We start from the raw sequence: 22,724 nt of genomic DNA, 5'->3' as shown, positions 1-22,724 counted from the left end.
ATGCATCCGCCATGGGTGTACACATGTTCCCAATCCTGAACCCCCCTCTCACCTCCCTCCCCATACCATCCCTCTGGGTCATCCCAGTGCAACAGCCCCAAGCTTCCTGTATCCTGCATCCAACCTGGACTGGTGATTCATTTCTCATATGATATTATACATGTTTTAATGCCATTCTCCCAAATCATCCCCCCTTTCCTCTCCCACAGAGTCCAAAAGACTATTCTATACATCTGTGTCTCTTTTGCTGTCTTGCATACAGGGTTGTTGTTATCATCTTTCTAAATTCCATATATATGCATTAGTATACTGTATTGATGTTTTTCTTTCTGGCTTACTTCACTCTGTATAATTGGCTCCAGTTTCATCCACCTCATTAGAACTGACTCAAATGTAGTCTTTTTAATGGCTGAGTAATACTCCATTGTGTATATGTACCACTGCTTTCTTATCCATTCATCTGCTGATGGACATCTAGGTTGCTTCCATGTCCTGGCTATTATAAACAGTGCTGCGATGAATATTGGGGTACACGTGTCTCTTTCAATTCTGGTTTCCTCGGTGTGTATGCCCAGCAGTGGGATTGCTGGGTCATAAGGCAGTTCTATTCCCAGTTTTTTAAGGAATCTCCACACTGTTCTCCATAGTGGCTGTACTAGTTTGCATTTCCACCAACAGTGTAAGAAGGGTCCCTTTTCTCCACATCCTCTCCAGCATTTATTGCTTGTAGACTTTTGGATCACAGCCATTCTGACTGGTGTGAAATGGTATCTCATTGTGGTTTTGATTTGCATTTCTCTGATAATGAGTGATGTTGAGCATCTTTTCATGTGTTTGTTAGCTATCTGTATGTCTTCTTTGGAGAACTGTCTATTTAGTTCTTTGGCCCATTTTTTGATTGGGTCGTTTATTTTTCTGGAATTGAGCTGTAGGAGTTGCCTGTATATTTTTGAAATTAGTTGTTTGTCAGTTGCTTCACTTGCTATTTTCTCCCATTCTGAAGGCTGTCTTTTCACCTTGCTTATAGTTTCTTTTGTTGTGCAGAAGCTTTTAATTTTAATTAGATCCCATTTATTTATTTTTGCTTTTATTTCCAATATTCTGGGAGGTGGGTCATAGAGGATACTGCTGTTGACAAGCTTATTTTGAAGTGTCTGTTATACATATCCCTGGTGTGAGAGATGGTTAATAGGACTTAAATCTGGAGCTCAGAGCCTGAATCTTAGAAGTCTAGATAGGAACAGAATGCTAATGTCAATTTGGAAGTAATTTTCCGAAGGTGTTAATGTCCTGGGAGTGGATGAATTTATCCAAATAAGGCTGTATTTGAAAGCTATAAAAATGTGGAGAATTGGCTTCTGTGGTAAAGAACAGCATTTATGTGGTAGAGGAAGGAAAGTGAGTAAAGGATACTAAAGAGGAGTGGCCTGAGGAGAGAAAGGAGGTAAATAACACGGGAGGAGAGACTTCTGAAGTGGAGAGTGATGAGAAGGTTTCTATTGTGCCAGTCTGGTCAAGGACTGAATATATCCAGTGAGATTAGCAACAAAGAAGGCAAAGGTAACTTTGGCAAGACTGGTCTCAGCAGAATGGTATGTTGGAAGTCACCAGGCATTAACCAGAGGAGTAAAAGATTGGTAAACAGGAGAGAGCAAATGTGAGCAAAACAAGCTGGAAGAGCCGTGCTTACATTTTGAAACGGAAGTACAGTGAAATGAAAGAGGTCATGGTTCAGAAGAGAAATGGCTTAATTGAGGGATGACTGCTCTTGAGAAGGAGGTGCTAAGGATCTGGAACATAGGTAATGTGTGAAGGTAATGGATGAAGAACATAAGAAGACAGTGACAGAGGAAGAAGGCAGCCACTTGACGAGGTGTGTGGACAGTGAGCCTCGTCAGCAGTCCATGACCACTTGAACCCCCATCCCCACGCTGAAGGGAATCCAAATATAATACTGCAGAAGAGCTGTGTTGTCATGAAGATGTGGAGCTTAGTTGCAACGAGCGATCAGACCCAGAAGAGACCAGTGTCAAGGTGCCCGGATAAGGGTATTCATTAGCTTTAAGGAATCACACTTCCAAAAATAAAATGAAGCACATAGTTTTAACCAAAATGAATGGTAAGGAAAAATGATCAATGGGCATGTTGTGAATTCATTTGCTATATCTGTTGCTGCTGCTGCTGCTAAGTTGCTTCAGTCGTGTCCGACTCTGTGTGACCCCCTAGACGGCAGCCCACCAGGCTCCCCCGTCCCTGGATTCTCCAGGCAAGAACACTGGAGTGGGTTGCCATTTCCTTCTCCAATGCATGAAAGTGAAAAGTTAAAGGGAAGTCACTCATTCGTGTAGGACTCTTCGTGACCCCATGGGCTGCAGCCTACCAGGCTCCTCCGTCCATGGGATTTTCCAGGCAAGAGTACTGGAGTGGGGTGCCATCACCTTCTCCAATTTGCTATATCTACCTGCTCTGAAACAAATACCTACAATCTCAGGATAAAGGATTCAAACTGAATAGATTAATTATTTTTCCTAATACTTAAAGCTAATATAAATAAAGCTATCAATATAAGCTTTTCCCCACTCAACTAGTATAACCTGGTACTTTAGTTTGGATGAAAAAAATGACTGTGTGTGAAGCAATCCATTTCAGAGAAGTGAGAATCTGATAAGTGCTGTTAAGTCACCCAAAGACACAGACTCTGTGACTTTCCTCTAAAACTTTAAAATGCTATTAACAAATTCATGTGTGGAAAATAGTTCCTTTTGTGTATGATTTTTTTTTTGTTTTATTATCACAGAATATAATAGAGCAGCCATTGCTATACCTTTTATGTATTTAGAAATGAAATCATGTAGCAAAACTCTCCTAAACTATGCTTCTCATCTCAGGCTGTGAGACTTGCTGCTGCTGCTGCTAAGTTGCTTCAGTCGTGTCCGACTCTGTGTGACCCCCTAGACAGCAGCCCACCAGGCTCCCCCGTCCCTGGGATTCTCCAGGCAAGAACAGTGGAGTGGTTTGCTATTTCCTTCTCCAATGCATGAAAGTGGAAAGTGAAAGTGAAGTCGCTCAGTTGTGTCCAACTCTTAGCGACCCCATGGACTGCAGCCCACCAGGCTCCTCTGTCCATGGGATTTTCCAGGTGAGAGTACTGGAGTGGGGTGCCATTGCCTTCTCCAATGAGACTTGAAGAAGGTATAGGTAAACACCTTTCCCTTTGAATCATTTGCTCGAAACTGCCTAAATTCTCAGATATAGGAAACAGATAAGAAAGCAAAAGAAATGGCATTGTAAGGTATAGTGTCTCTCATTCATTGTATTATAGGTGATACTTAAGCAAATGTGTCTCTTTTATTTATTTATTAACTCAAAGCACCAGAGTTTGTGCTTATTGTACTGAATACTTCCTAGTGAAAATATGTGGTCTGGTAATGAGATGTTCCAGGAGATGCCTCATGAAATCTTATGTCTAGAAGATAGACTGTGATGTTCCAGGTATTGTAATGATGGAGATCTGGTTTGTATTTTCAATCAAGTTAAGGATCTTCTAGTTCTCCATAAAGCCTTGTCTAAAACAAAATACTCTCCCTTGTTCAAGCTGGATTAACTGTGGTATACAAATTTATGGTCACCGATCATTGGTTTTCAATTTCCAAATGATGCACTGTGTATGTAGGGAATTACTATCACTTGATTTTCTGCTTTTTAATCAGCATGGGTGGCATTTGAAGGATGTTTATTCTAATGAATACTGGGGTTCCTATTCCCTTTGGTATGCAACTACTATTCTGTCCATTGTTTTCAGTTCTTTTAGGATGCTGTTTTCCTTTACAAATTTAATATATGAAACATATTCCTTTAAGGTATCAGTGAAAATCCTTGTTTTCATCTGGGCTTAGATGGCTGTGGCAAAAAGGCTTTAGAAATCCCTATTTCAGAGGCTTATGTAATTTGTATGATTTATATTTCAGAGCATGTTGGAGGATGATGAAATAATGAGGGTAATACCTGAGAACCCAAAGTTAAGAAGTATCCATGATATATTACTTCACCAGTTCTAAATATTTCCATTTCTCTGATAATGAGTGATGTTGAGCATCTTTTCATGTGTTTGTTAGCCATCTGTATGTCTTCTTTAGAGAAATGTCTATTTAGTTCTTTGGCCCATTTTTTGATTGGGCCATTTATTTTTCTGGAATTGAGCTGTAGGAGTTGCTTGTATATTTTTGAGATTAGTTGTTTGTCAGTTGCTTCATTTGCTATTATTTTCTCCCATTCTGAAGTCTGTCTTTTCACCTTGCTTATAGTTTCTTTTGTTGTGCAGAAGCTTTTAAGTTTAATCAGGTCCCATTTGTTTATTTTTGCTTTTACATCACTCATTATCAGAGAAATGCAAATCAAAACCACTATGAGGTACCATTTCACGCCAGTCAGAGTGGCTGTGATCCAAAAGTCTACAAGCAATAAATGCTGGAGAGGGTGTGGAGAAAAGGGAACCCTCTTACACTGTTGGTGGGAATGCAAACTAGTACAGCCACTATGGAGAACAGTGTGGAGATTCCTTAAAAAACTGGAAATAGAACTGCCTTATGATCCAGCAATCCCACTGCTGGGCGTACACACTGAGGAAACCAGAAGGGAAAGAGACACGTGTACCCCAATGTTCATCGCAGCACTGTTTATAATAGCCAGGACATGGAAACAACCTAGATGCCCATCAGCAGATGAATGGATAAGAAAGCAGTGGTACATATACACAATGGAGTATTACTCAGCCATTAAAAACAATACATTTGAGTCAGTTCTAATGAGGTGGATGAAACTGGAGCTGATTATACAGAGTGAAGTAAGCCAGAAAGAAAAACACCAATACAGTATACTAATGCATATATATGGAATTTAGAAAGATGGTAACAATAACCCTGTGTACGAGACAGCAAAAGAGACACTGATGTATAGAACAGTGTTTTGGACTCTGTGGGAGAGGGAGAGGGTGGGATGATCTGGGAGAATGGCATTGAGACATGTATAATATCATATATGAAATGAGTCGCCAGTCCAGGTTCGATGCAGGATACAGGATTCTTGGGGCTGGTGCACTGGGATGACCCAGAGGGATGGTATGGGGAGGGAGTTGGGAGGTGGGTTCAGGATGGGGAACACATGTATACCTGTGGCGGATTCATTTTGATACATGGCAAAACCAATACAATATTGTAAAGTTAAAAAATAAAATAAAATTAAATTAAAAAGATAAAGATTTCCAAATAGAAACAGATTAAAGAAATGTTTGGGAGAAGTACAAATGTACAAATTTGAAAATCTGTAAGTTTGGAAATATACTGAGTGAAGCATATAGAAGAACAGAGAATCATAGTCCTTTGGGGATCTACTGCTTAAGCAAAGTAGTAGAAGAGGGTCTCTATGAAATCTTTTCATAAGTGAAATGAAAATGAAAACAGTAGAAGAAAAACCTATGGAAAGACTTGGAGCAAGTAGTTAGAATTACATCCATAAAGGGTTCACGTGCTACCTGGTATGACAGAAACAGTAACAACAGCGACGCCAGCATTAGTTTTCTATTCATAGTCCTCTCCTGACTTCAAGGAGAGTGAAAGTGGGTCTATGAAGATTATCTTGTTTGCTGAGAAGGGTAGTGGATATAGATGGGGATTGTAAGTTTGGAATCCTTTGAATTACAGGATCTGTGCTACTGTTTGAATTGTAGGAACTGTGCTGGATTTGTTTGGAAAATTATGGGTGAATGGTCTTTCTGAGGCAGAGAAATAGATCAAGGAGAGACTACAAGAAGGAAGTGTAAAGAGGGAGAAGGAAAGTGGGAAGGAGAAGAAGGGGGAAAGAGAGACATACATATTAATACAGTCGCCCAGGAGCTGACTAGAGAAGAAATGCCAGAGGAGTTTTGTGTTCTGAGAGGCAAATTCTTTGGACTAACATACAAAATCCTCAGTAAAATTTACATCTCTCATTCAGGTTACGTGAAAATGAAAAAAAAAAAAAGTGATAGACATGAAGTTAGTTAAAATTTGGGTCATATAAATAAAGGTAAGTGAAAATAGGTTATTGGGAACTAGCTATCCTACAAAATTAAGGGTAAGACTCACATAGAGCACTATGTGGAGGCAGACAGGTGTGAGTCTAGGCTCTTCTAAAGACTGCACTGTCCCCTGATGCAAAAAATAAGGAAAGATGGAAAGGCAGAATAATTTCAAAAAGAACTGTCTCCTTTAAGGCAGGAATGAAGAAAGAGGGGTCAAGGAGAAAGGGGAAATAGAACAGCTCTCAAAAGTAAATTGCCCACTGGGAATGAGATAAAGAAGTAAAACCTTCAAGTCAAACAAACAGAAAAGCAGTTTCGTCATTTTCTTTCTGCTCAAGGATATGCTGTTAGAATGAAGTGGAGAGGAGTGATACTGGTCTCTTGTTAAAGAGCGCTTGTGCAGGCCAAGGATCATGTACCTTTGTCGCAGAGCAGAAGTCCTCCTTGGTGGCCAGAAGCCCTTGACTCTATCAAACCCTGTGTCCTCGCGGTCAACCAGGGGGACACTAAGAAAGAAATGTACTCATGTATTCTTTACGTTTAGAAAGGAGTTTTGTTTTCAGGAAAATTATTTACACCAGATGTTACCAGCTGAGGGGCTGGAGTAGAATGGGAGGCTCGTGGAAATATTTGCTAGGCTACTAAAACTGTTTTGGGGATACTCACCACTTAAGCCCAAATGTATAACCCCTGCGATCCATTATTCTGTTAACTGAACCTCTCAATTATTTTCTCAACTCAGATCAGATCAGTCGCTCAGTCGTGTCCCACTCTTTGTGACCCCATGAATCGCAGCACGCCAGGCCTCCCTGTCCATCACCAACTCCCGGAGTTCACTCAGACTCACGTCCATTGAGTCAGTGATGCCATCCAGCCATCTCATCCTCTGTCATCCCCTTCTCCTCTTGCCCCTAATCCCTCCCAGCATCAGAGTCTTTTCCAATGAGTCAACTCTTCGCATGAGGTGGCCAAAGTACTGGAGTTTCAGCTTTAGCATCATTCCTTCCAAAGAAATCCCAGGGCTGATCTCCTTCAGAATGGACTGGTTGGATCTCCTTGCAGTCCAAGGGACTCTCAAGAGTCTTCTCCAACATCACAGTTCAAAAGCATCAATTCTTCAGCATTCAGCCTTCTTCACAGTCCAACTCTCACATCCATACATGACCACAGGAAAAACCATAGCCTTGACTAGACAAACCTTTGTTGGCAAAGTAATGTCTCTGCTTTTGAATATGCTATCTAGGTTGGTCATAATTTTCCTTCCAAGGAGTAAGTGTCTTTTAATTTCATGGGTGCAGTCACCATCTGCAGTGATTTTGGAGCCCAGAAAAATAAAGTCTGCCACTGTTTCCACTGTTTCCCCATCTATTTCCCATGAAGTGGTGGGACCAGATGCCATGATCTTCATTTTCTGAATGTTGAGCTTTAAGCCAACTTTTTCACTCTCCACTTTTACTTTCATCAAGAAGCTCTTTAGTTCCTCTTCACTTTCTGCCATAAGGGTGGTGTCATCTGCATATCTGAGGTGATTGATATTTCTCCTGGCAATCTTGATTCCAGCTTGTGCTTCTTCCAGCCCGGCGTTTCTCATGATGTACTCTGCATATAAGTTAAATAAGCAGGGTGACAATATACAGCTTTGATGTACTCCTTTTCCTATTTGGAACCAGTCTGTTGTTCCATGTCCAGTTCTAACTGTTGCTTCCTGACCTGCATATAGGTTTCTCAAGAGGCAGGTCAGGTGGTCTGGGATTCCCATCTCTTTCAGAATTTTCCACAGTTTATTGTGATTCACACAGTCAAAGGCTTTGGCATAGTCAATAAAGCAGAAATAGATGTTTTTTCTGGAACTCTCTTGCTTTTTCCATGATCCAGTGGATGTTGGCAAGTTGATCTCTGGTTCCTCTGCCTTTTCTAAAACCAGCTTGAACATCTGGAAGTTCACGGTTCACATATTGCTGAAGCCTGGCTTGGAGAATTTTGAGCATTACTTTACTAGCGTGTGAGATGAGTGCAATTGTGCAGTAGTTTGAGCATTCTTTGGCATTGCCTTTCTTTGGGATTGGAATGAAAACTGACCTTTTCCAGTCCTGTGGCCACTGCTGAGTTTTCCAAATTTGCTGGCATATTGAGTGCAGCTCTTTCACAGCATCATCTTTCAGGATTTGGAATAGCTCAACTGGAATTCCATTACCTCCACTAGCTTTGTTCCTAGTGATGCTTTCTAAGGCCCACTTGACTTCACATTCCAGGATGTCTGGCTCTAGGTCAGTGATCATACCATCGTGATTATCTGTGTCGTGAAAATCTTTTTTGTACAGTTCTTCTGTGTATTCTTGCCACCTCTTCTTAATATCTTCTGCTTCTGTTAGGTCCATGCCATTTCTGTCCTTTATTGAGCCCATCTTTGCATGAAATGTTCCTTTGGTATCTCTGATTTTCTTGAAGAGATCTCTAGTCTTTCCCATTCTGTTGTTTTCCTCTATTTCTTCGCACTGATTGCTGAAGAAGGCTTTCTTACCTCTTCTTGCTATTCTTTGGAACTCTGCATTCAGACATTTATATCTTTCCTTTTTTCCTTTGCTTTTTGCTTCTCTTCTTTTCACAGCTATTTGTAAGGCCTCCCCAGACAGCCATTTTGCATTTTTGCATTTCTTTTCCATGGGGATGGTCTTGATCCCTGTCTCCTGTACAATGTCACGAACCTCATTCCGTAGTTCATCAGGCACTCTATCCATCGGATCTAGGCCCTTAAATCTATTTCTCATTTCCACTGTATAATCATAAGGGATTTGATTTAGGTCATACCTGAATGGTCTAGTGGTTTTCCCTACTTTCTTCAATTTAAGTCTGAATTTGGCAATAAGGAGTTCATGGTCTGAGCCATTAGTCAGCTCCTGGTCTTGTTTTTGCTGACTATATAGAGCTTCTCCATCTTTGGCTGCAAAGAATATAATCAATCTGATTTCGGTGTTGACCATCTGGTGGTGTCCATGTATAGAGTCTTCTCTTGTGTTGTTGGAAGAGGGTGTTTGTTATGACCAGTGCATTTTATTGGCAAAACTCTATTAGTCTTTGCCCTGCTTCATTCTGTATTCCAAGGCCAAATTTTCCTGTTACTCCAGGTAAAAGGAAACAAGAGGGCATCGGAGGGCAAACACATTGAAACCATACTCACAGAAAACTAGTCAATGTAATCATACTAGGACCACAGCCTTGTCTAACTCAATGAAACTAAGCCATGCCTGTGGGGCAACCCAAGATGGGCGGGTCATGGTGGAGAGATCTGACAGAAGATGGTCCACTGGAGAAGGGAATGGCAAACCACCTCCAGGTGTTTTTTGACTTCCTACTTTTGCATTCCAGTCCCCTATAATGAAAAGGACATCTTTTTTGGGTGTTAGTTCTAAAAGGTCTTGTAGGTCTTCATAGAACCGTTCAACTTCAGCTTCTTCAGTGTTACTGGTTGGGGCATAGACTTGGATTACTGTGATATTGAATGGTTTGCCTTGGAAACGAACAGAGATCATTCTGTCGTTTTTGAGATTGCATCCAAGTACTGCATTTCGGACTCTTTTGTTGACCATGATGGCCACTCCATTTCTTCTGAGGGATTCCTGCCCGCAGTAGTAGATATAATGGTCATCTGAGTTAAATACACCCATTCCAGTCCATTTTAGTTCGCTGATTCCTGGAATGTCAATGTTCACTCTTGCCATCTCTTGTTTGACCACTTCCTATTTGCCTTGACTCATGGACCTAACATTCCAGGTTCCTATGCAATATTGCTCTTTACAGCATCAGACCTTGCTTCTATCACCAGTCACATCCACAGCTGGGTATTGTTTTTGCTTTGGCTCCATCCCTTCATTCTTTCTGGAGTTATTTCTCCACTGATCTCCAGTAGCATATTGGGCACCTACTGACCTGGGGAGTTCCTCTTTCAGTATCCTATCATTTTGCCTTTTCATACTGTTCATGGGGTTCTCAAGGCAAGAATACTGAAGTGGTTTGCCATTCCCTTCTCCAGTGGACCATATTCTGTCAGACCTCTCCACCATGACCCGCCCATCTTGGGTTTCCCCATGGGCATGGCTTAGTTTCATTGAGTTAGACAAGACTGTGGTCCTAGTGTGATTAGATTGACTAGTTTTCTGTGAGTATGGTTTCAGTGTTTTTGCCCTCTTGCAACACCTACTGTCTTACTTGGGTTTCTCTTACCTTGGGCGTGGAGTATCTCTTCATGGCTGTTCCAGCAAAGCGCAGCCATTGCTCCTTACCTTGGACGAGGGGTATATTTGATGTTGATAAAGTTAGTCTTGCAGAATTCTGAAGTGTTTTTTCCCCTCTAAGAAAGAAAGAGGCAAATTTTTTTCCCCCAATGTAGTTTGATGTTAAGGGAATTCGGAATTTTACAGTGACAAGTATATGCATGGTATAAATTCTTTTTACTAACTTAAATTTTCAGGTTACTGGAATACTATATCAAAAATTGTGTACAATGGGGGAGGTCCTATATATTGTTTTACTTGTGGCAGGCCTAAGAAATGTTTTTATTTAATGAAATATAGAAAACTTTCAAGAACAGTTTAATTTATTCAGCAATAGATGAGTAAACCTCATTTTTAGTTCTGAGGATATTAATATAATCCTGAAGACATGCATTTTGTCCTGAAGATTTAGACCAAAATCTTTCCTCTGTGTGCTGGGTCTAGGGGTAGAGCATCAGGTTAGAACTCAGGAGAGTTAGTTCTCCTCCTAATAATTTTTGACCTTTAGCAAATCATATTACATGCCTACATTTTCTCATGTATAAAATGAGAAAGTAGCTGATTCACAAAACTTCATTCTTTCAATCATTTATTAATTCACCATCCATCCATCCATCCAGAAAGCATTATGCTAGGCACCAAGGAAACCAAGGTGAGTACAGCATATCTCTTGATCAGTAGTCTACAACAGATCTGAGAATTTACCTGTGATAAAATGCCCCACATTTCTTAGGGGTATTACCAAGCATCATTTTAATTTAACCTAATTTTAAAGTACCTTATTCTTTCCTCCTCTATTTTTTGTATACTGTAACAGTACTTGAACTTACTTGAAAATGAGGTTTAATTATAAACTGAAGAAGTGTCGATGGTTATTAAATGATATATTATTGTTGACATAGTGAAATTTCAATCATTCACACATAATCTAGTTAAAACTATTTAAATTTACTTTAAGAACTACTCAAGCAAGGCAAAATAGGAGAATATGATTAACACTTAGCAATGGGCATTAGTTTTAAGAGCAGGGAAAAGACATCATGTTCGAGGAGATTTACTTTTATCAGATTAGAAGTGGAAAACATTGAAATGCATTGTCAAGAAGAGACTCAGAAGACCTTCACACTGCTGGGTTTCAAGGAAGATTTTCACATGGCCGTTTTTAAGGTCTTGGCAGCCATCCTATATCTGGGCAATGTACAGATTGCAGCAGTGGGCAACGAGAGATCGGTGATCAGCATAAGATATGTGACCTAAGTCAAGAATCTTGTCAACCGAAAACCTGCACTAAAAGCTCGATGAAAGAACATGAACAAAGAAAACCACACATTAAAGTACAAAGACCAATCTATTCCCATATAAGAGGTGCCATTGGAAAGGCAGAAAAGCGTTTTAGCCTTAAGTACAAATCTAACAATTGGGCTTCCTGGGTGGTGCTAGTGGTAAAGACTCTGCCTCTTTCCACCTTGCTAGATTCTCCTCAAGTAAATTTATCTTCTTCATCCAAAACCGCTATATTTTCTCACAGGCTTCATAATTCTTGTCAATAATGTCCTAATTTTCTCAGTGATTGAGTCTTTAAATAGAATCTGTCAATTTCCTCTCCCTCAGTCTTCTGATCAAACTGATTATTTTAAAAGTTTTTTTTTCACATAGTTCTTCAGTTGCTAAGTTGTGTCCTACTCTTTGACACCCCATGGACTGCAGCACGCCAGGATTCCCCGTCCTTCGTTATTTCCCGGAGTTTGCTCAGATTCATGTCCACTGAGTTGGTGATGCTCTCCAACCATGTCATCCTCTGCCACCTCCTTCCCCTTTTGCTTTCAGTCTTTCCCAGCAGCAGGGTCTTCCAGTGAGTGGGCTCTTCACATCAGGTGGCTGAAGTATTGGAGATTCAGCTTCAGTATCAGTCCTTCCAATGAATATTCAGGGTTTTCCAGACTGATCCCTTCTATTTTGCCATGAGCTTCTCTAGCTTCAACATTTCTGCTTATCTGTCTTTAAAATAAAACATTTTCCATCTATTCCAAAATATTATTATGAGGTAAAATAAAAAAATGTGTATAGATTGCATTCTATAAAAAATAGAATTGGCAAAAAAAAAAAAAGAGGAAAAAATTTTCCTCACAGATTCTGAGCTAGTTTTGGACTCCATGATTGCTCTCTTGCTTTGTCATCTAGGGCACATATATTTATTATGTGTATTTTACATGCATTCATATATACACATTTATAAAAGTAATGGATAGAGAACTACTATATGTAAACAACATGACATTGCACTATAAATTGATGCTCTACATATTAATATTTCCTGTGATTTTACTTCCTGTTTATGTCCCACTAGTGTGCCTATGAAACACCTATCTAAGCATAGATCAAAGCATGTATTTTTTTCTTTCCTCAAACTAGATAGGGCTAGAGGTAGGATAAGAAGGATGTGGAGGGGTGGCTGAGACTGGAGAGAAAAAGTGTAGGAACTGAAGTCCAACAAAGTAGAAGAAGAACAAATTTTATTTTTGAGTAGGGGGTGCTTCATGCTAAACTGACCTTAAGTGTTGATCTTCCCATCCCAATCTCTGCACAGTATCCTTGCAAACAACAGTATAATGAGTGACTGGTTACTTCAGTCAGTTCAGTTTGGTCTCTCAGTCATGTCTGACTCTGCAACCCCATGAACTGCAGCATGCCAGGCCTCCCTGTCCATCACCAACTCCCAGAGTCCACCCAAACCCATATCCATTGAGTCGGTGATGCCATCCAAAAATCTCATCCTCTGTCGTTCCCTTCTCCTCCTGCCCTCAATCTTTCCCAGCATCAGGATCTTTTCAAATAAGTCAGCTCTTCACATCAGGTGACCAAAGTATGGGGTTTCAGCTTCAGCATCAGTCCTTCCAGTGAACACCCAGGACGATCTCTTTTAGGATGGACTGGTTGGATCTCCTTGCAGTCCAAGGGACTCTCAAGAGTCTTATCCATCACCACACTTTAAAAGCATCCATTCTTTGGCATTCAGCTTTCTTTATAGTCCAACTCTCACATCCATACATGACCACTGGAAAAACCATAGCCTTGACTAGACGAACCTTTGTTGGCAAAGTAATGTCTCTGCTTTTCAGTATGCTATCTAGATTGGTCATAACTTTCCTTCCAAGGAGCAAGCATCTTTTAATTTCATGGCTGCAATCACCATCTGCAGTGATTTTGGAGCCCAAAAAAATAAAGTCAGCCAGTTTCCACTGTTTCCCCATCTATTTCCCATGAAGTGATGGGACCGGATGTCATGATCTTCATTTTCTGAATGTTGAGCTTTAAGCCAACTTTTTCACTCTCATCTTTCACTTTCATCAAGAGGCTTTTTAGTTCTTCTTCACCTTCTGTCATAAGAGTGGTGTCATCTGCATATCTGAGGTTATTGATATTTCTCCTGGCAATCTTGATTCCAGCTTGTGCTTCTTCCAGTCCAGCGTTTCTCATGATGTACTCTGCATAGAAGTTAAATAAGCAGGGTGACAATATACAGCCTTGATGTATTCCTTTTCCTATTTGGAACCAGTCTGTTGTTCCATGTCCAGTTCTAACTGTTGCTTCCTGACCTGCATACAGGTTTCTTAAACTTATGTTGGGTCAAAGGTGTGAAGGAAAATTTTGCCTCCAAGTTAAATCAACTATACAGAACCCGTTAGAAAATTTTCTGTAAGCTTTGCTCACTAATATTTATGACCTGAAATATATCCTCTTTTATAGGATTTTATAAAGTTTAAATAAAATCACTTGTGCACAATGCCTGGTCCACATTATATGTTAAATAAATATTTGATGATCTCAATCGTGGATATGTATAGCTGAAAGAGAACTTGGAAGTGATCTGCTTCAATCTTCTCATTTTACAAATATGACAATGAGCCCAGAGAAAAGTGATGATTCAAACAAAGTAAGTCTGAAATAAAATATCATGTCTGGAACTCAACTGTCCAGAGTCCCAGTTCTTCCACAGTAGTATCTCTTATATCTCTTTTGTTTTGTATCATATTTATCATTCTCTTTCCTAATATGTCTCTCTCTCTCTCAAGCACACACAAGACATTGTGCTCCTTTGGCTTTACAAATCTGAATTTTCTCCAGATATGAGAAACAATTACACTTATATCTGTCTATTGATATTTGGCAGTGGCGATGTAATTATTGTGGAATATTTTTAGTTGCAGCAAAACCATTAATATCATTATGTGTTAGGGTGTTATATTAATTGAGGAGAATTTGTTAAGGGAGGTTGTGTATGTTTTTATTCAGCATATGTTAGAGGAGCTTTAAAGTGTTTAAAAAACTCATTTGAACTAAAAATAAAAAAAGTACTCAGTTGAGCTGATTTATAATTTTTAACAATCAAAACCAGGTTTTAGTGTATATTTTTGCAGGTAAAATAGATGCCTCCTCACTTTGGTAATTGCATGCAGTTCTAGTGTACAGATAAACTGTTTTTTAGATGTAATTTTTAAGTTGATTGCTGGTACTAGAAATAAGTGTTAAGTTGACTAGTGGTACTGGAAGATAATTTTTTCTTAAAAACAACATTATGTATTTTGGTCAGTTTAATCTACAAGAGCCTTTAAACTCAGAATGTATCAATAAATAATACAATAATTTATTCAATTGTACTCCTGGTAATTAAACAACTAGAAAGATAAGAAAATAATTACTTTATCTTATTATCACCACCACCCAGCAAAGTACAGAAATGATCATTAAAATATAGAAATTATGATCACATTCTCTAGAATTAGACTTTCTGGGTTTATATCCTGACTCTGTCATTCAACAGACTAGGCAGTTACTTAACCCAGCTAATGACTGTTTCTTCATCTGTCAACTGAAAATAACAATGCGTCCCTTATGTGGTTGTCAGAATTCAATTGGCTAAACTATTTAAAGCACCTAAATCAAGTGTCTGGCACATAACACGCACAGTAAATGCTTGTTGCTTATATAGAGCTATCACAAGCATTGTTCTTTATATTAATGATAATAATTAGGTTTATTTTTGTCTCATAAATAGATGAAGATACATGCAGATTGGAATTGCATGTTTATGACATTAAGTACCAGACACATTAATACATACATTATCTTGATTAGCCCTCATCAAAAAACTTTCAAGAAAAGGGAAAATAAGTTCATATACTGTGAATGAGAAAATGGACAGGAGACTGGCTCAAGGTAGCTGCCAACTCTTTGCAGTTCAGTGTAATGGAAAGAATGTATTCCACAGGACTGAAAGGGCTTATTTATGCTATTACAGGCTGTATGAATTTGGGTCCCATTCATCTTCCCAGACCTTCAGTTTCCTGATTTGTTAAAAATGGAAGAAAATAATTTTCACTATGCCTACCTCCTATTGATCCGTTGGATTGTATAAAAAGCAAGAGAGTTCCAAAAAAATATCTACTTCTGCTTTATTGACTATGCCAAAGCCTTTGTGTGGATCACAACAAACTGAAAAATTCTTCAAGATATGGGAATACCAGACCACCTTCCCTGCCTCCTGAGAAATCTGTATGCAGGTCAAGAAGCAATGGTTAGAACTGGACATGGAACAACAGACTGGTTCCAAATCTGGAAAGGAGTATGTCAGGGCTGTATATTGTCACCCTGTTTATTTAACTTATATGTACAGTACATCATGTGAAATGCCGGGCTGGATGAAGCACAAGCTGGAATCAAGATTGCCAGGAGAAATATCAATAACCTCATGCAGATGACACCACTCTTTTGGCAAAAAGTGAAGAGGAACTAAAAAGCCTCTTGATAAAAGTGAAAGAGGAGAGTGAAAAAGCTGGCTTAAAACTCAACATTCAAAAGATGAAGATCATGGCATTTGGTCCCATCACTTCATGGAAAATAGATATGGAAACAGTGACAGACTTTATTTTCTTGGGCTCCAAAATTACTGCAGATGGTGACTGCAGCCATGAAATTAAAAGATGCTTGCTCCTTGGAAGAAAAGCTATGACCAATCTAGACAGCATATTAGAAAGCAGAGACATTCACTGACATAGGTCCGTCTAGTCAAAGCTATGGTTTTTCCAGTAGTCATGTATGGATGTGAGAGTTGGACCATAAAGAAAGCTGAGCACCAAAGAATTGATGCTTTTGAAGTGTGGTGCTGGAGAAGACTCTTGGGAGTCCCTTGGACTGCAAGGAGATCCAACCAGTCCATTCTAAAGGAAATCAGTCCTGAATATTCACTGGAAGGACTGATGCTAAAGCTGAAGCTCCAATACTTTGGCCACCTCATGTGAAGAACTGACTCATTGGGAAAGACTTTTGATGCTGGGAAAGACTGAAGAAGGCAGGAAGAGAAGAGAGTGACAGAGGATGAGATGGTTGGATGGCATCACTGACTTAATGGACATGAATTTGAGCAAGCTCCAGGAGTTGGTGATGGACAGGGAAGCCTGGTGTGCTGCAGTCCATGACATCACAAAGAGTCGGACATGACTGAGTGACTGAAGTTATTTACTTACTTACTTAGACATACCTCTTGGGACTACTGTGGTGTTAGTACAGTCTATGTATGAGAATGCACTTCATATAATATAAGTAATACTTGGATTTAAAATATCATTCTGAAACCTATTCCTTTGAGATAGCTCTCTGAAAGAACTCTAAAAACTTTGTTTAGGATTCAAGTCCAAGTTCTGCCACTTGTTAATTTTGTGAATTTGGGGCTCAATTTCATTTTTCTGTAAAACAAGAAAAAATCACATAGATAATGTGAGAATTCAATAATATTCATGTGAAAGTTATTTACAAACTGTGACTCATGTTAAAATGTAGGTCAATATTATGTTTAAATAGATAAATGACCCGTTTTATACCTCTTTACTTTTCTACCACATGATGCTTTCTGATCTTCATAATAAAGTGCTTTATATATTCAAAGTAAAGTGCCTATTTAATAAAGTGCATATATATACAAAGTGCCTTAAGTAACAGGTACAATTTATTGAGAACAGTTCTATGTGCCAGGAAATTTTTGAAGTGCCACTGGTATTATTTTCAAAGTATGCATATTGTTAGGCAGGACAAATGTAAATGTTGAGTGGGGGTGGTTAATCCTCATTTTTCTGACAGCTTCATGTTAGTTTAACTTTTAGACATATTAGGTTCTATATAGCTTAGACATGGAATTTATTTCCACTGGCTGTTCTTCATAGAATTTAATCTACAGGACTCAAAACTGAATACAGTTCCTGAAGACCTTAAGAAAAAAGAGAAATGGAAGCAATGCTTCTTAGTCGTTGCAAAGATCTTTTCAGTGTTCTGACTAAAATTTCTTAAACTTTTTTTTATTCTTATTCACATGTCTGGGGAGCTCAATCAGTAACTGCAGTTTTTTTATTAATAGTACATTGACTCAGAGTTGTTTATGGAGTTATTTTTTCCCAGCAGTCATGATGAATTTGCTCTCTTGTAACCAATACTGTCTTGTTTCTCAAGTCCAATCTGTAATATCAAAGATGTAATCTCCCATCCAGGGTAAAATTCATATCTTTCACCTAAACAGTCATACTGATATAAGAAAAGAGCATAATTACTAGAAATAACTGTATTCCAAACTATACTAGACAATATTCAAATTTTAAATAAAAAAATTAAGAGAAGAGCTATTTTTATTTTGAAATTTTAAATTTTGGGGCAAAATGAGGGTTACTTTCACAATACTAATGGTCATATCGGTAAGTGACTGTGAAAGAAACCTAAGGACAGGTGATTTATTATGAGAAGCCCATGTCATAGATGTCATTTTATACTATTTCAGCCAAGATCACAACCTGAGAAATAGAAATATGGATTAGAACTTTTATATATCTTAATTTTTGAAATATGCTAGAAGACTCAGTCTCTCAGTTTGAATTGATATTTATACTTTGAGAAGGAAATGGCAACCCACTCCAATGTTCTTGCCTGGAGAATCCCAGGGATAGGGGGAGCCTAGTGGGCTGCCGTCTATGGGGTTGCACAGAGTCGGACACGACTGAAGCGACTTAGCAGCAGTAGCAGCAGTAAAAATGAAATATGTATGCCATATTCTCATCTGCTATAGAGGGGCAAATGCAAAAATATTCCCTCTTTCTTTTGTTCCCTCTGGGATTCAACTCAAAAATAAAAAGAAACACTCAGATTAAATTTTTATCTCTTTCTAGAAAAATATTACATCAATATTAAGGAAAAGGAGCTATAATCTATAATTACTGAACTTATTTTAAGTTGTGTAGAATTGAACAGGGGAAAAGTATTTTAAAAATGCTTAAACTAGTAGCAAAGAAATAAAAGACAAGAAAGTAAGCAGGAAGTACAAAGACAAGTGATTCTGAAATACAGCACGTAGAATATTGGGCTCCCCTGGTGGCTCAGTGGTAAAGAATTCTCCTGCCAATGCAGGAGATGTAGGAGCCATGGGTTTGATCCCTGGGTCAGGAAGATCCTTTAGAGAAGAAAATGGCAGCCCACTCCAGTATCCTTGCCTGGGAAATCCCAGGGACAGAGGAGCCTGGTGGGCTACAGTCCCTGGGGTCGAAAAGAGTCAGACAGGACTTAGCAACTGAACAACAACCATGTAGACTATCACATCAGTTATTTAATGTGATTATGCCTAAAACATGTTAGAGAATATGCCCCCTGCCAAGAGTATCTTGCAGCATGATCAAGATGTTAGAAAGTGAGAATCAAAATAAAGGAGAAGGAGAAACTGTTCACTTAAGATGATCATGTTACTGAAGTTCTGCTAGTTCTACGATTCTTTTTTTTAAAAAGTGTGGTAAAGACATAGTTTGCTTGTTTGTGCACTTCATTTTTAAATTTTATCGAAGTACAGTTGATTTACAAGTTTTGTTAATTTCTACAACAAAGTGATTCAGTTATACATATATACATTCTTTTCCATTAGGTTTTATCACAGGCTATTGAATATAGTTCTCTGTGCTGTACAGTAGGATCTTGTTGTTTATCCATTCTAAATGGAATAGTTTGCATCTACTAACCCCAAACTTCCAGGCAATCCTCTCTCCCTCCCCCACTTTCCCTTGGGAACCACAATCTGTTATCTATGTCTGTGAGTCCATTTCTGTTTTGTGTGTGGTTGCGTGCATTCTAAGTTACTTCAGTCATGTCTGACTCTATGCAACCCTGTGGACTGTAGCCCAGCAGGCTCCTCTGTCCGTAAGATTCTCTGGGAAGAAATACTGGAGTGGGTTGCCGTGCCCTCCTTAGATAAGTTCATTTGTGTCATATTTTAGATTCTACCTATAAATGATGTCATATGGTATTTGTCTTTCTCTCTCTGACTTACTTCACTTAGTATGATCATTTCTAGGTCCATCCATATTGCTGCAAATGGCATTATTACTTTCTCTTTATGACTTAGTAGTATTCCATTATATATATGTCCCACATCCTCTTTATCCATTTGTCTGTAAATGGAAAATTAAGTGGTCTCTTGTCTTGGCTATTGTAAATAGTGTTGCAGGGAACAATAGGATGCATGTTTCTTTTTGAATTATAGTTTTCTCTGATATATATGCCCAGCAGTGGAATCGTGTACTTCATTTTTAAGGTTTTTTCCCAAAGAGAAATAAAGTGAAATTATATATATTATAGGCTGAAATAACTAAATTGATGTGAAAAAATATTTGCTTTCAAATACTCAACCTAATGATAAAATGCTAACCAAACATAAAATCTTATCTGTTTGTCAACAGAGAAAAACCTATTAATGTTAAAATAAAATCTATTTTCTATACTAGATTTTTAAAACCTGATTGATTGTTGTTAAGTGAGTATAGGTAAGTAATAGTTCCACATAAATAAATGAATCATAAATGGAATAATAATAATTGACATCATCACTTGGAGAGAGAAAGATGGAATAGAGATTCTAAGATTCCTTTTAACTATGCAAATTTATTATAAAAAAACTCACTCACTGAGTCACATAATAGTAGTCAGAAAAGGAAACAATGAAAAAATAATCCTGCTAAATAAAATATCACTATGATAATTTTTATAGGTTTTCTTGCTTAATGTCAATTGTTCAGAAATAAGTTTTATCATGTGACCCAGTAAGTTGTACAACAGTATTAATGTAACTTCATCTGTTAATCAGATGGCTGTGTAGAAACCAGATAAAGGATAGGGGTGGAATGTGGGGAGATGTGGGGAAGAGAAGAAAAATGGGATACATAAATGGATATTACAGAATTATAGCACATACTAAGAGAGATGCCTTTCCTGGGATAAATAAAACTTCTGAAAGATTATATAGTACATCAGAGACATTTTATTTAATAAAAGACTAAGATAACTAGAGCTGCAGAAATACAACCAACTGTGACTTCTACAGTGAAATTTCAGAAGTTTCTGGTGGTATAATTAAGACTATTCTGCAAAAGGTAATAGTCTTTCTGTAGGGAAGTGACTACTCTTATCATAAACTACTATTGTACATGACTAGTGGGTTATAGACGGAGAAAGCAATGGCACTCCACTCCAGTACTCTTGCCTGGAAAATCCCATGGATGGAGGAGCCTGGTGGGCTGCAGTTCATGGGGTCGCTAAGAGTCAGACACGACTGAGCGACTTCACTTTCACTTTTCACTTGCATGTATTGGAGATGGAAATGGCAACCCACTCCAGTGTTCTTGCCTGGAGAATCCCAAGGACAGCAGAGCCTGGTGGGCTGCCGTCTATGGGGTCACACACGAGTTGGACACAACTGAAGCAACTTAGCAGAAGCAGCAGCACTGGGTTATAGAAGATAAAAAGAAAGCAAAATTTAAAAAAAAAAGAAAAGGAGAAAAATAAAAGTAGGAGTAAAGCATCAAGTTATATATTAAAATGCCGTAACTAGATTTTTTTTCCCTTCTCTGATGCACCACAATTTACGCAAAATGCTGGGAAAGTTATACAGAACAGTACCTTTCTTTTAGCCTTTAGCTGCTCATGATACTTGTCACAGGTGTCCCCCGGGATCTCTCCTCCCCAGAGGGTGATTCCAACGATGGTATATGTGATACCCATGACAAGCAATGGGAAACAGTACACCAGTATAATAACAATAATATGGTAACTGCAAGAAATAAGAAAAATACATGCTGAAGAGCATATTGGAGTAAAATAAAGAGACTTTGAATTCATTCCATTTTAAGTCATAATTGAAAATGCCAATGCTTAGCCCACATTTTCTCTTCTAAGTCCTCATTTCACAATTTCACCAAAACACCTAGCTATTGTCACCTGTGCTGTGTGCTGTGCTCAGTCGCTTCAGCCGTGTCCAACTCTTTGCAACCCCGTGCAAAGTAGCCCACCAGGCTTCTCTGTCCATGGGATTCTCCAGGCGAGAATACTGGAGTGGGTTGCCATGCCCTCCTCCAGGGATCTTCCCGACTCAGGGATTGAACTCATGGCTTCTGCGTCTCCCACATTGCAGGTGGATTCTTTACCACTGAGCCACCAAGGGAAGGCCTAGCTATTGTCATCTACAATCATCCATATACTACCAGTTTAACTTTGTCAATTTTTACTTCACATATGAAAACTATAGCATTCTTACAGAGCTCGTTTAAACTGCACATTTCCCCTTGCCTAGAGGCTTCAAGATGAGTACTTTTCCTTTGCTTGGTAATCACTAGGCTAACCTGATTAAACAGATAATCAGAGGAAAAGAGATGGCACAGAGTAAACTGATCAACTGATACATTTTCTTCTGTGTAAATCTATTACATACATCTTGCAACATCAGTCATATTTGAAATAAATCATTTTTCATCCAAAGAGAAAAAATGTAACTAGATGTTCTGAGTCATATTAGAGTTTTTTCAAAGTCTTGGCACATTTTGATTGCATCATTAAATTTGGTAAATAACATATGGAGGTATTGCTGCTGCTGCTGCTAAGTTGCTTCAGTCGTGTCCGACTCTGTGCGACCCCATAGACAGCAGCCCACTAGGCTCCTCTGTCCCTGGGATTCTCCAGGCAAGAATACTGGAGTGGGTTGCCATTTCCTTCTCCATATGGAGGTATTAGTCACGTCAAAGTCATTATACTATAAATTATCAAACTAAATTTTGGGATTTCATAGCTTTCAATAAAAATTATAAAAATATTACTATGGTGGACTAAGATGGCAGCCAATAATATAATAGCCAAATTAGAATTTGTATAAACTTTTGAGTGACTTCCACTGTCTTAGGAAGGCTTTAAAGTAATTAAAGATTTTGGTATACTAATCTCAATATCTGTGTTTATTTGGTAAAGCTATCTTCCTGATAGCTTATTAAGTGTTAAAGTCAGTGGCGAATTGATTCAGTCAACAAATAATTTAATTTTATTATTAT

General features: G+C 38.6%; 1 protein-coding gene across 1 annotated transcript in view; it reads right to left on the bottom strand.

Moving 5' to 3' along the window:
* The window catches only part of TACR3 (tachykinin receptor 3), a 91,168-nt gene that overhangs the window by 30,974 nt on the left and 37,470 nt on the right, over nt 1-22,724 (bottom strand). Inside the window, exon 3 of the mRNA XM_061419531.1 lies at nt 21,307-21,457. Within this exon, the coding sequence (XP_061275515.1) occupies nt 21,307-21,457 (151 nt within the window). The remainder of the gene's footprint in view (nt 1-21,306; nt 21,458-22,724) is intronic.

Source organism: Bos javanicus, chromosome 6 (assembly GCF_032452875.1).
Source record: "Bos javanicus breed banteng chromosome 6, ARS-OSU_banteng_1.0, whole genome shotgun sequence".
Classification (NCBI taxonomy): domain Eukaryota; kingdom Metazoa; phylum Chordata; class Mammalia; order Artiodactyla; family Bovidae; genus Bos; species Bos javanicus.
The sequence above is the reverse complement of the archived record's forward strand: the minus strand, read 5'-3'. Positions and strand labels throughout refer to the sequence as shown.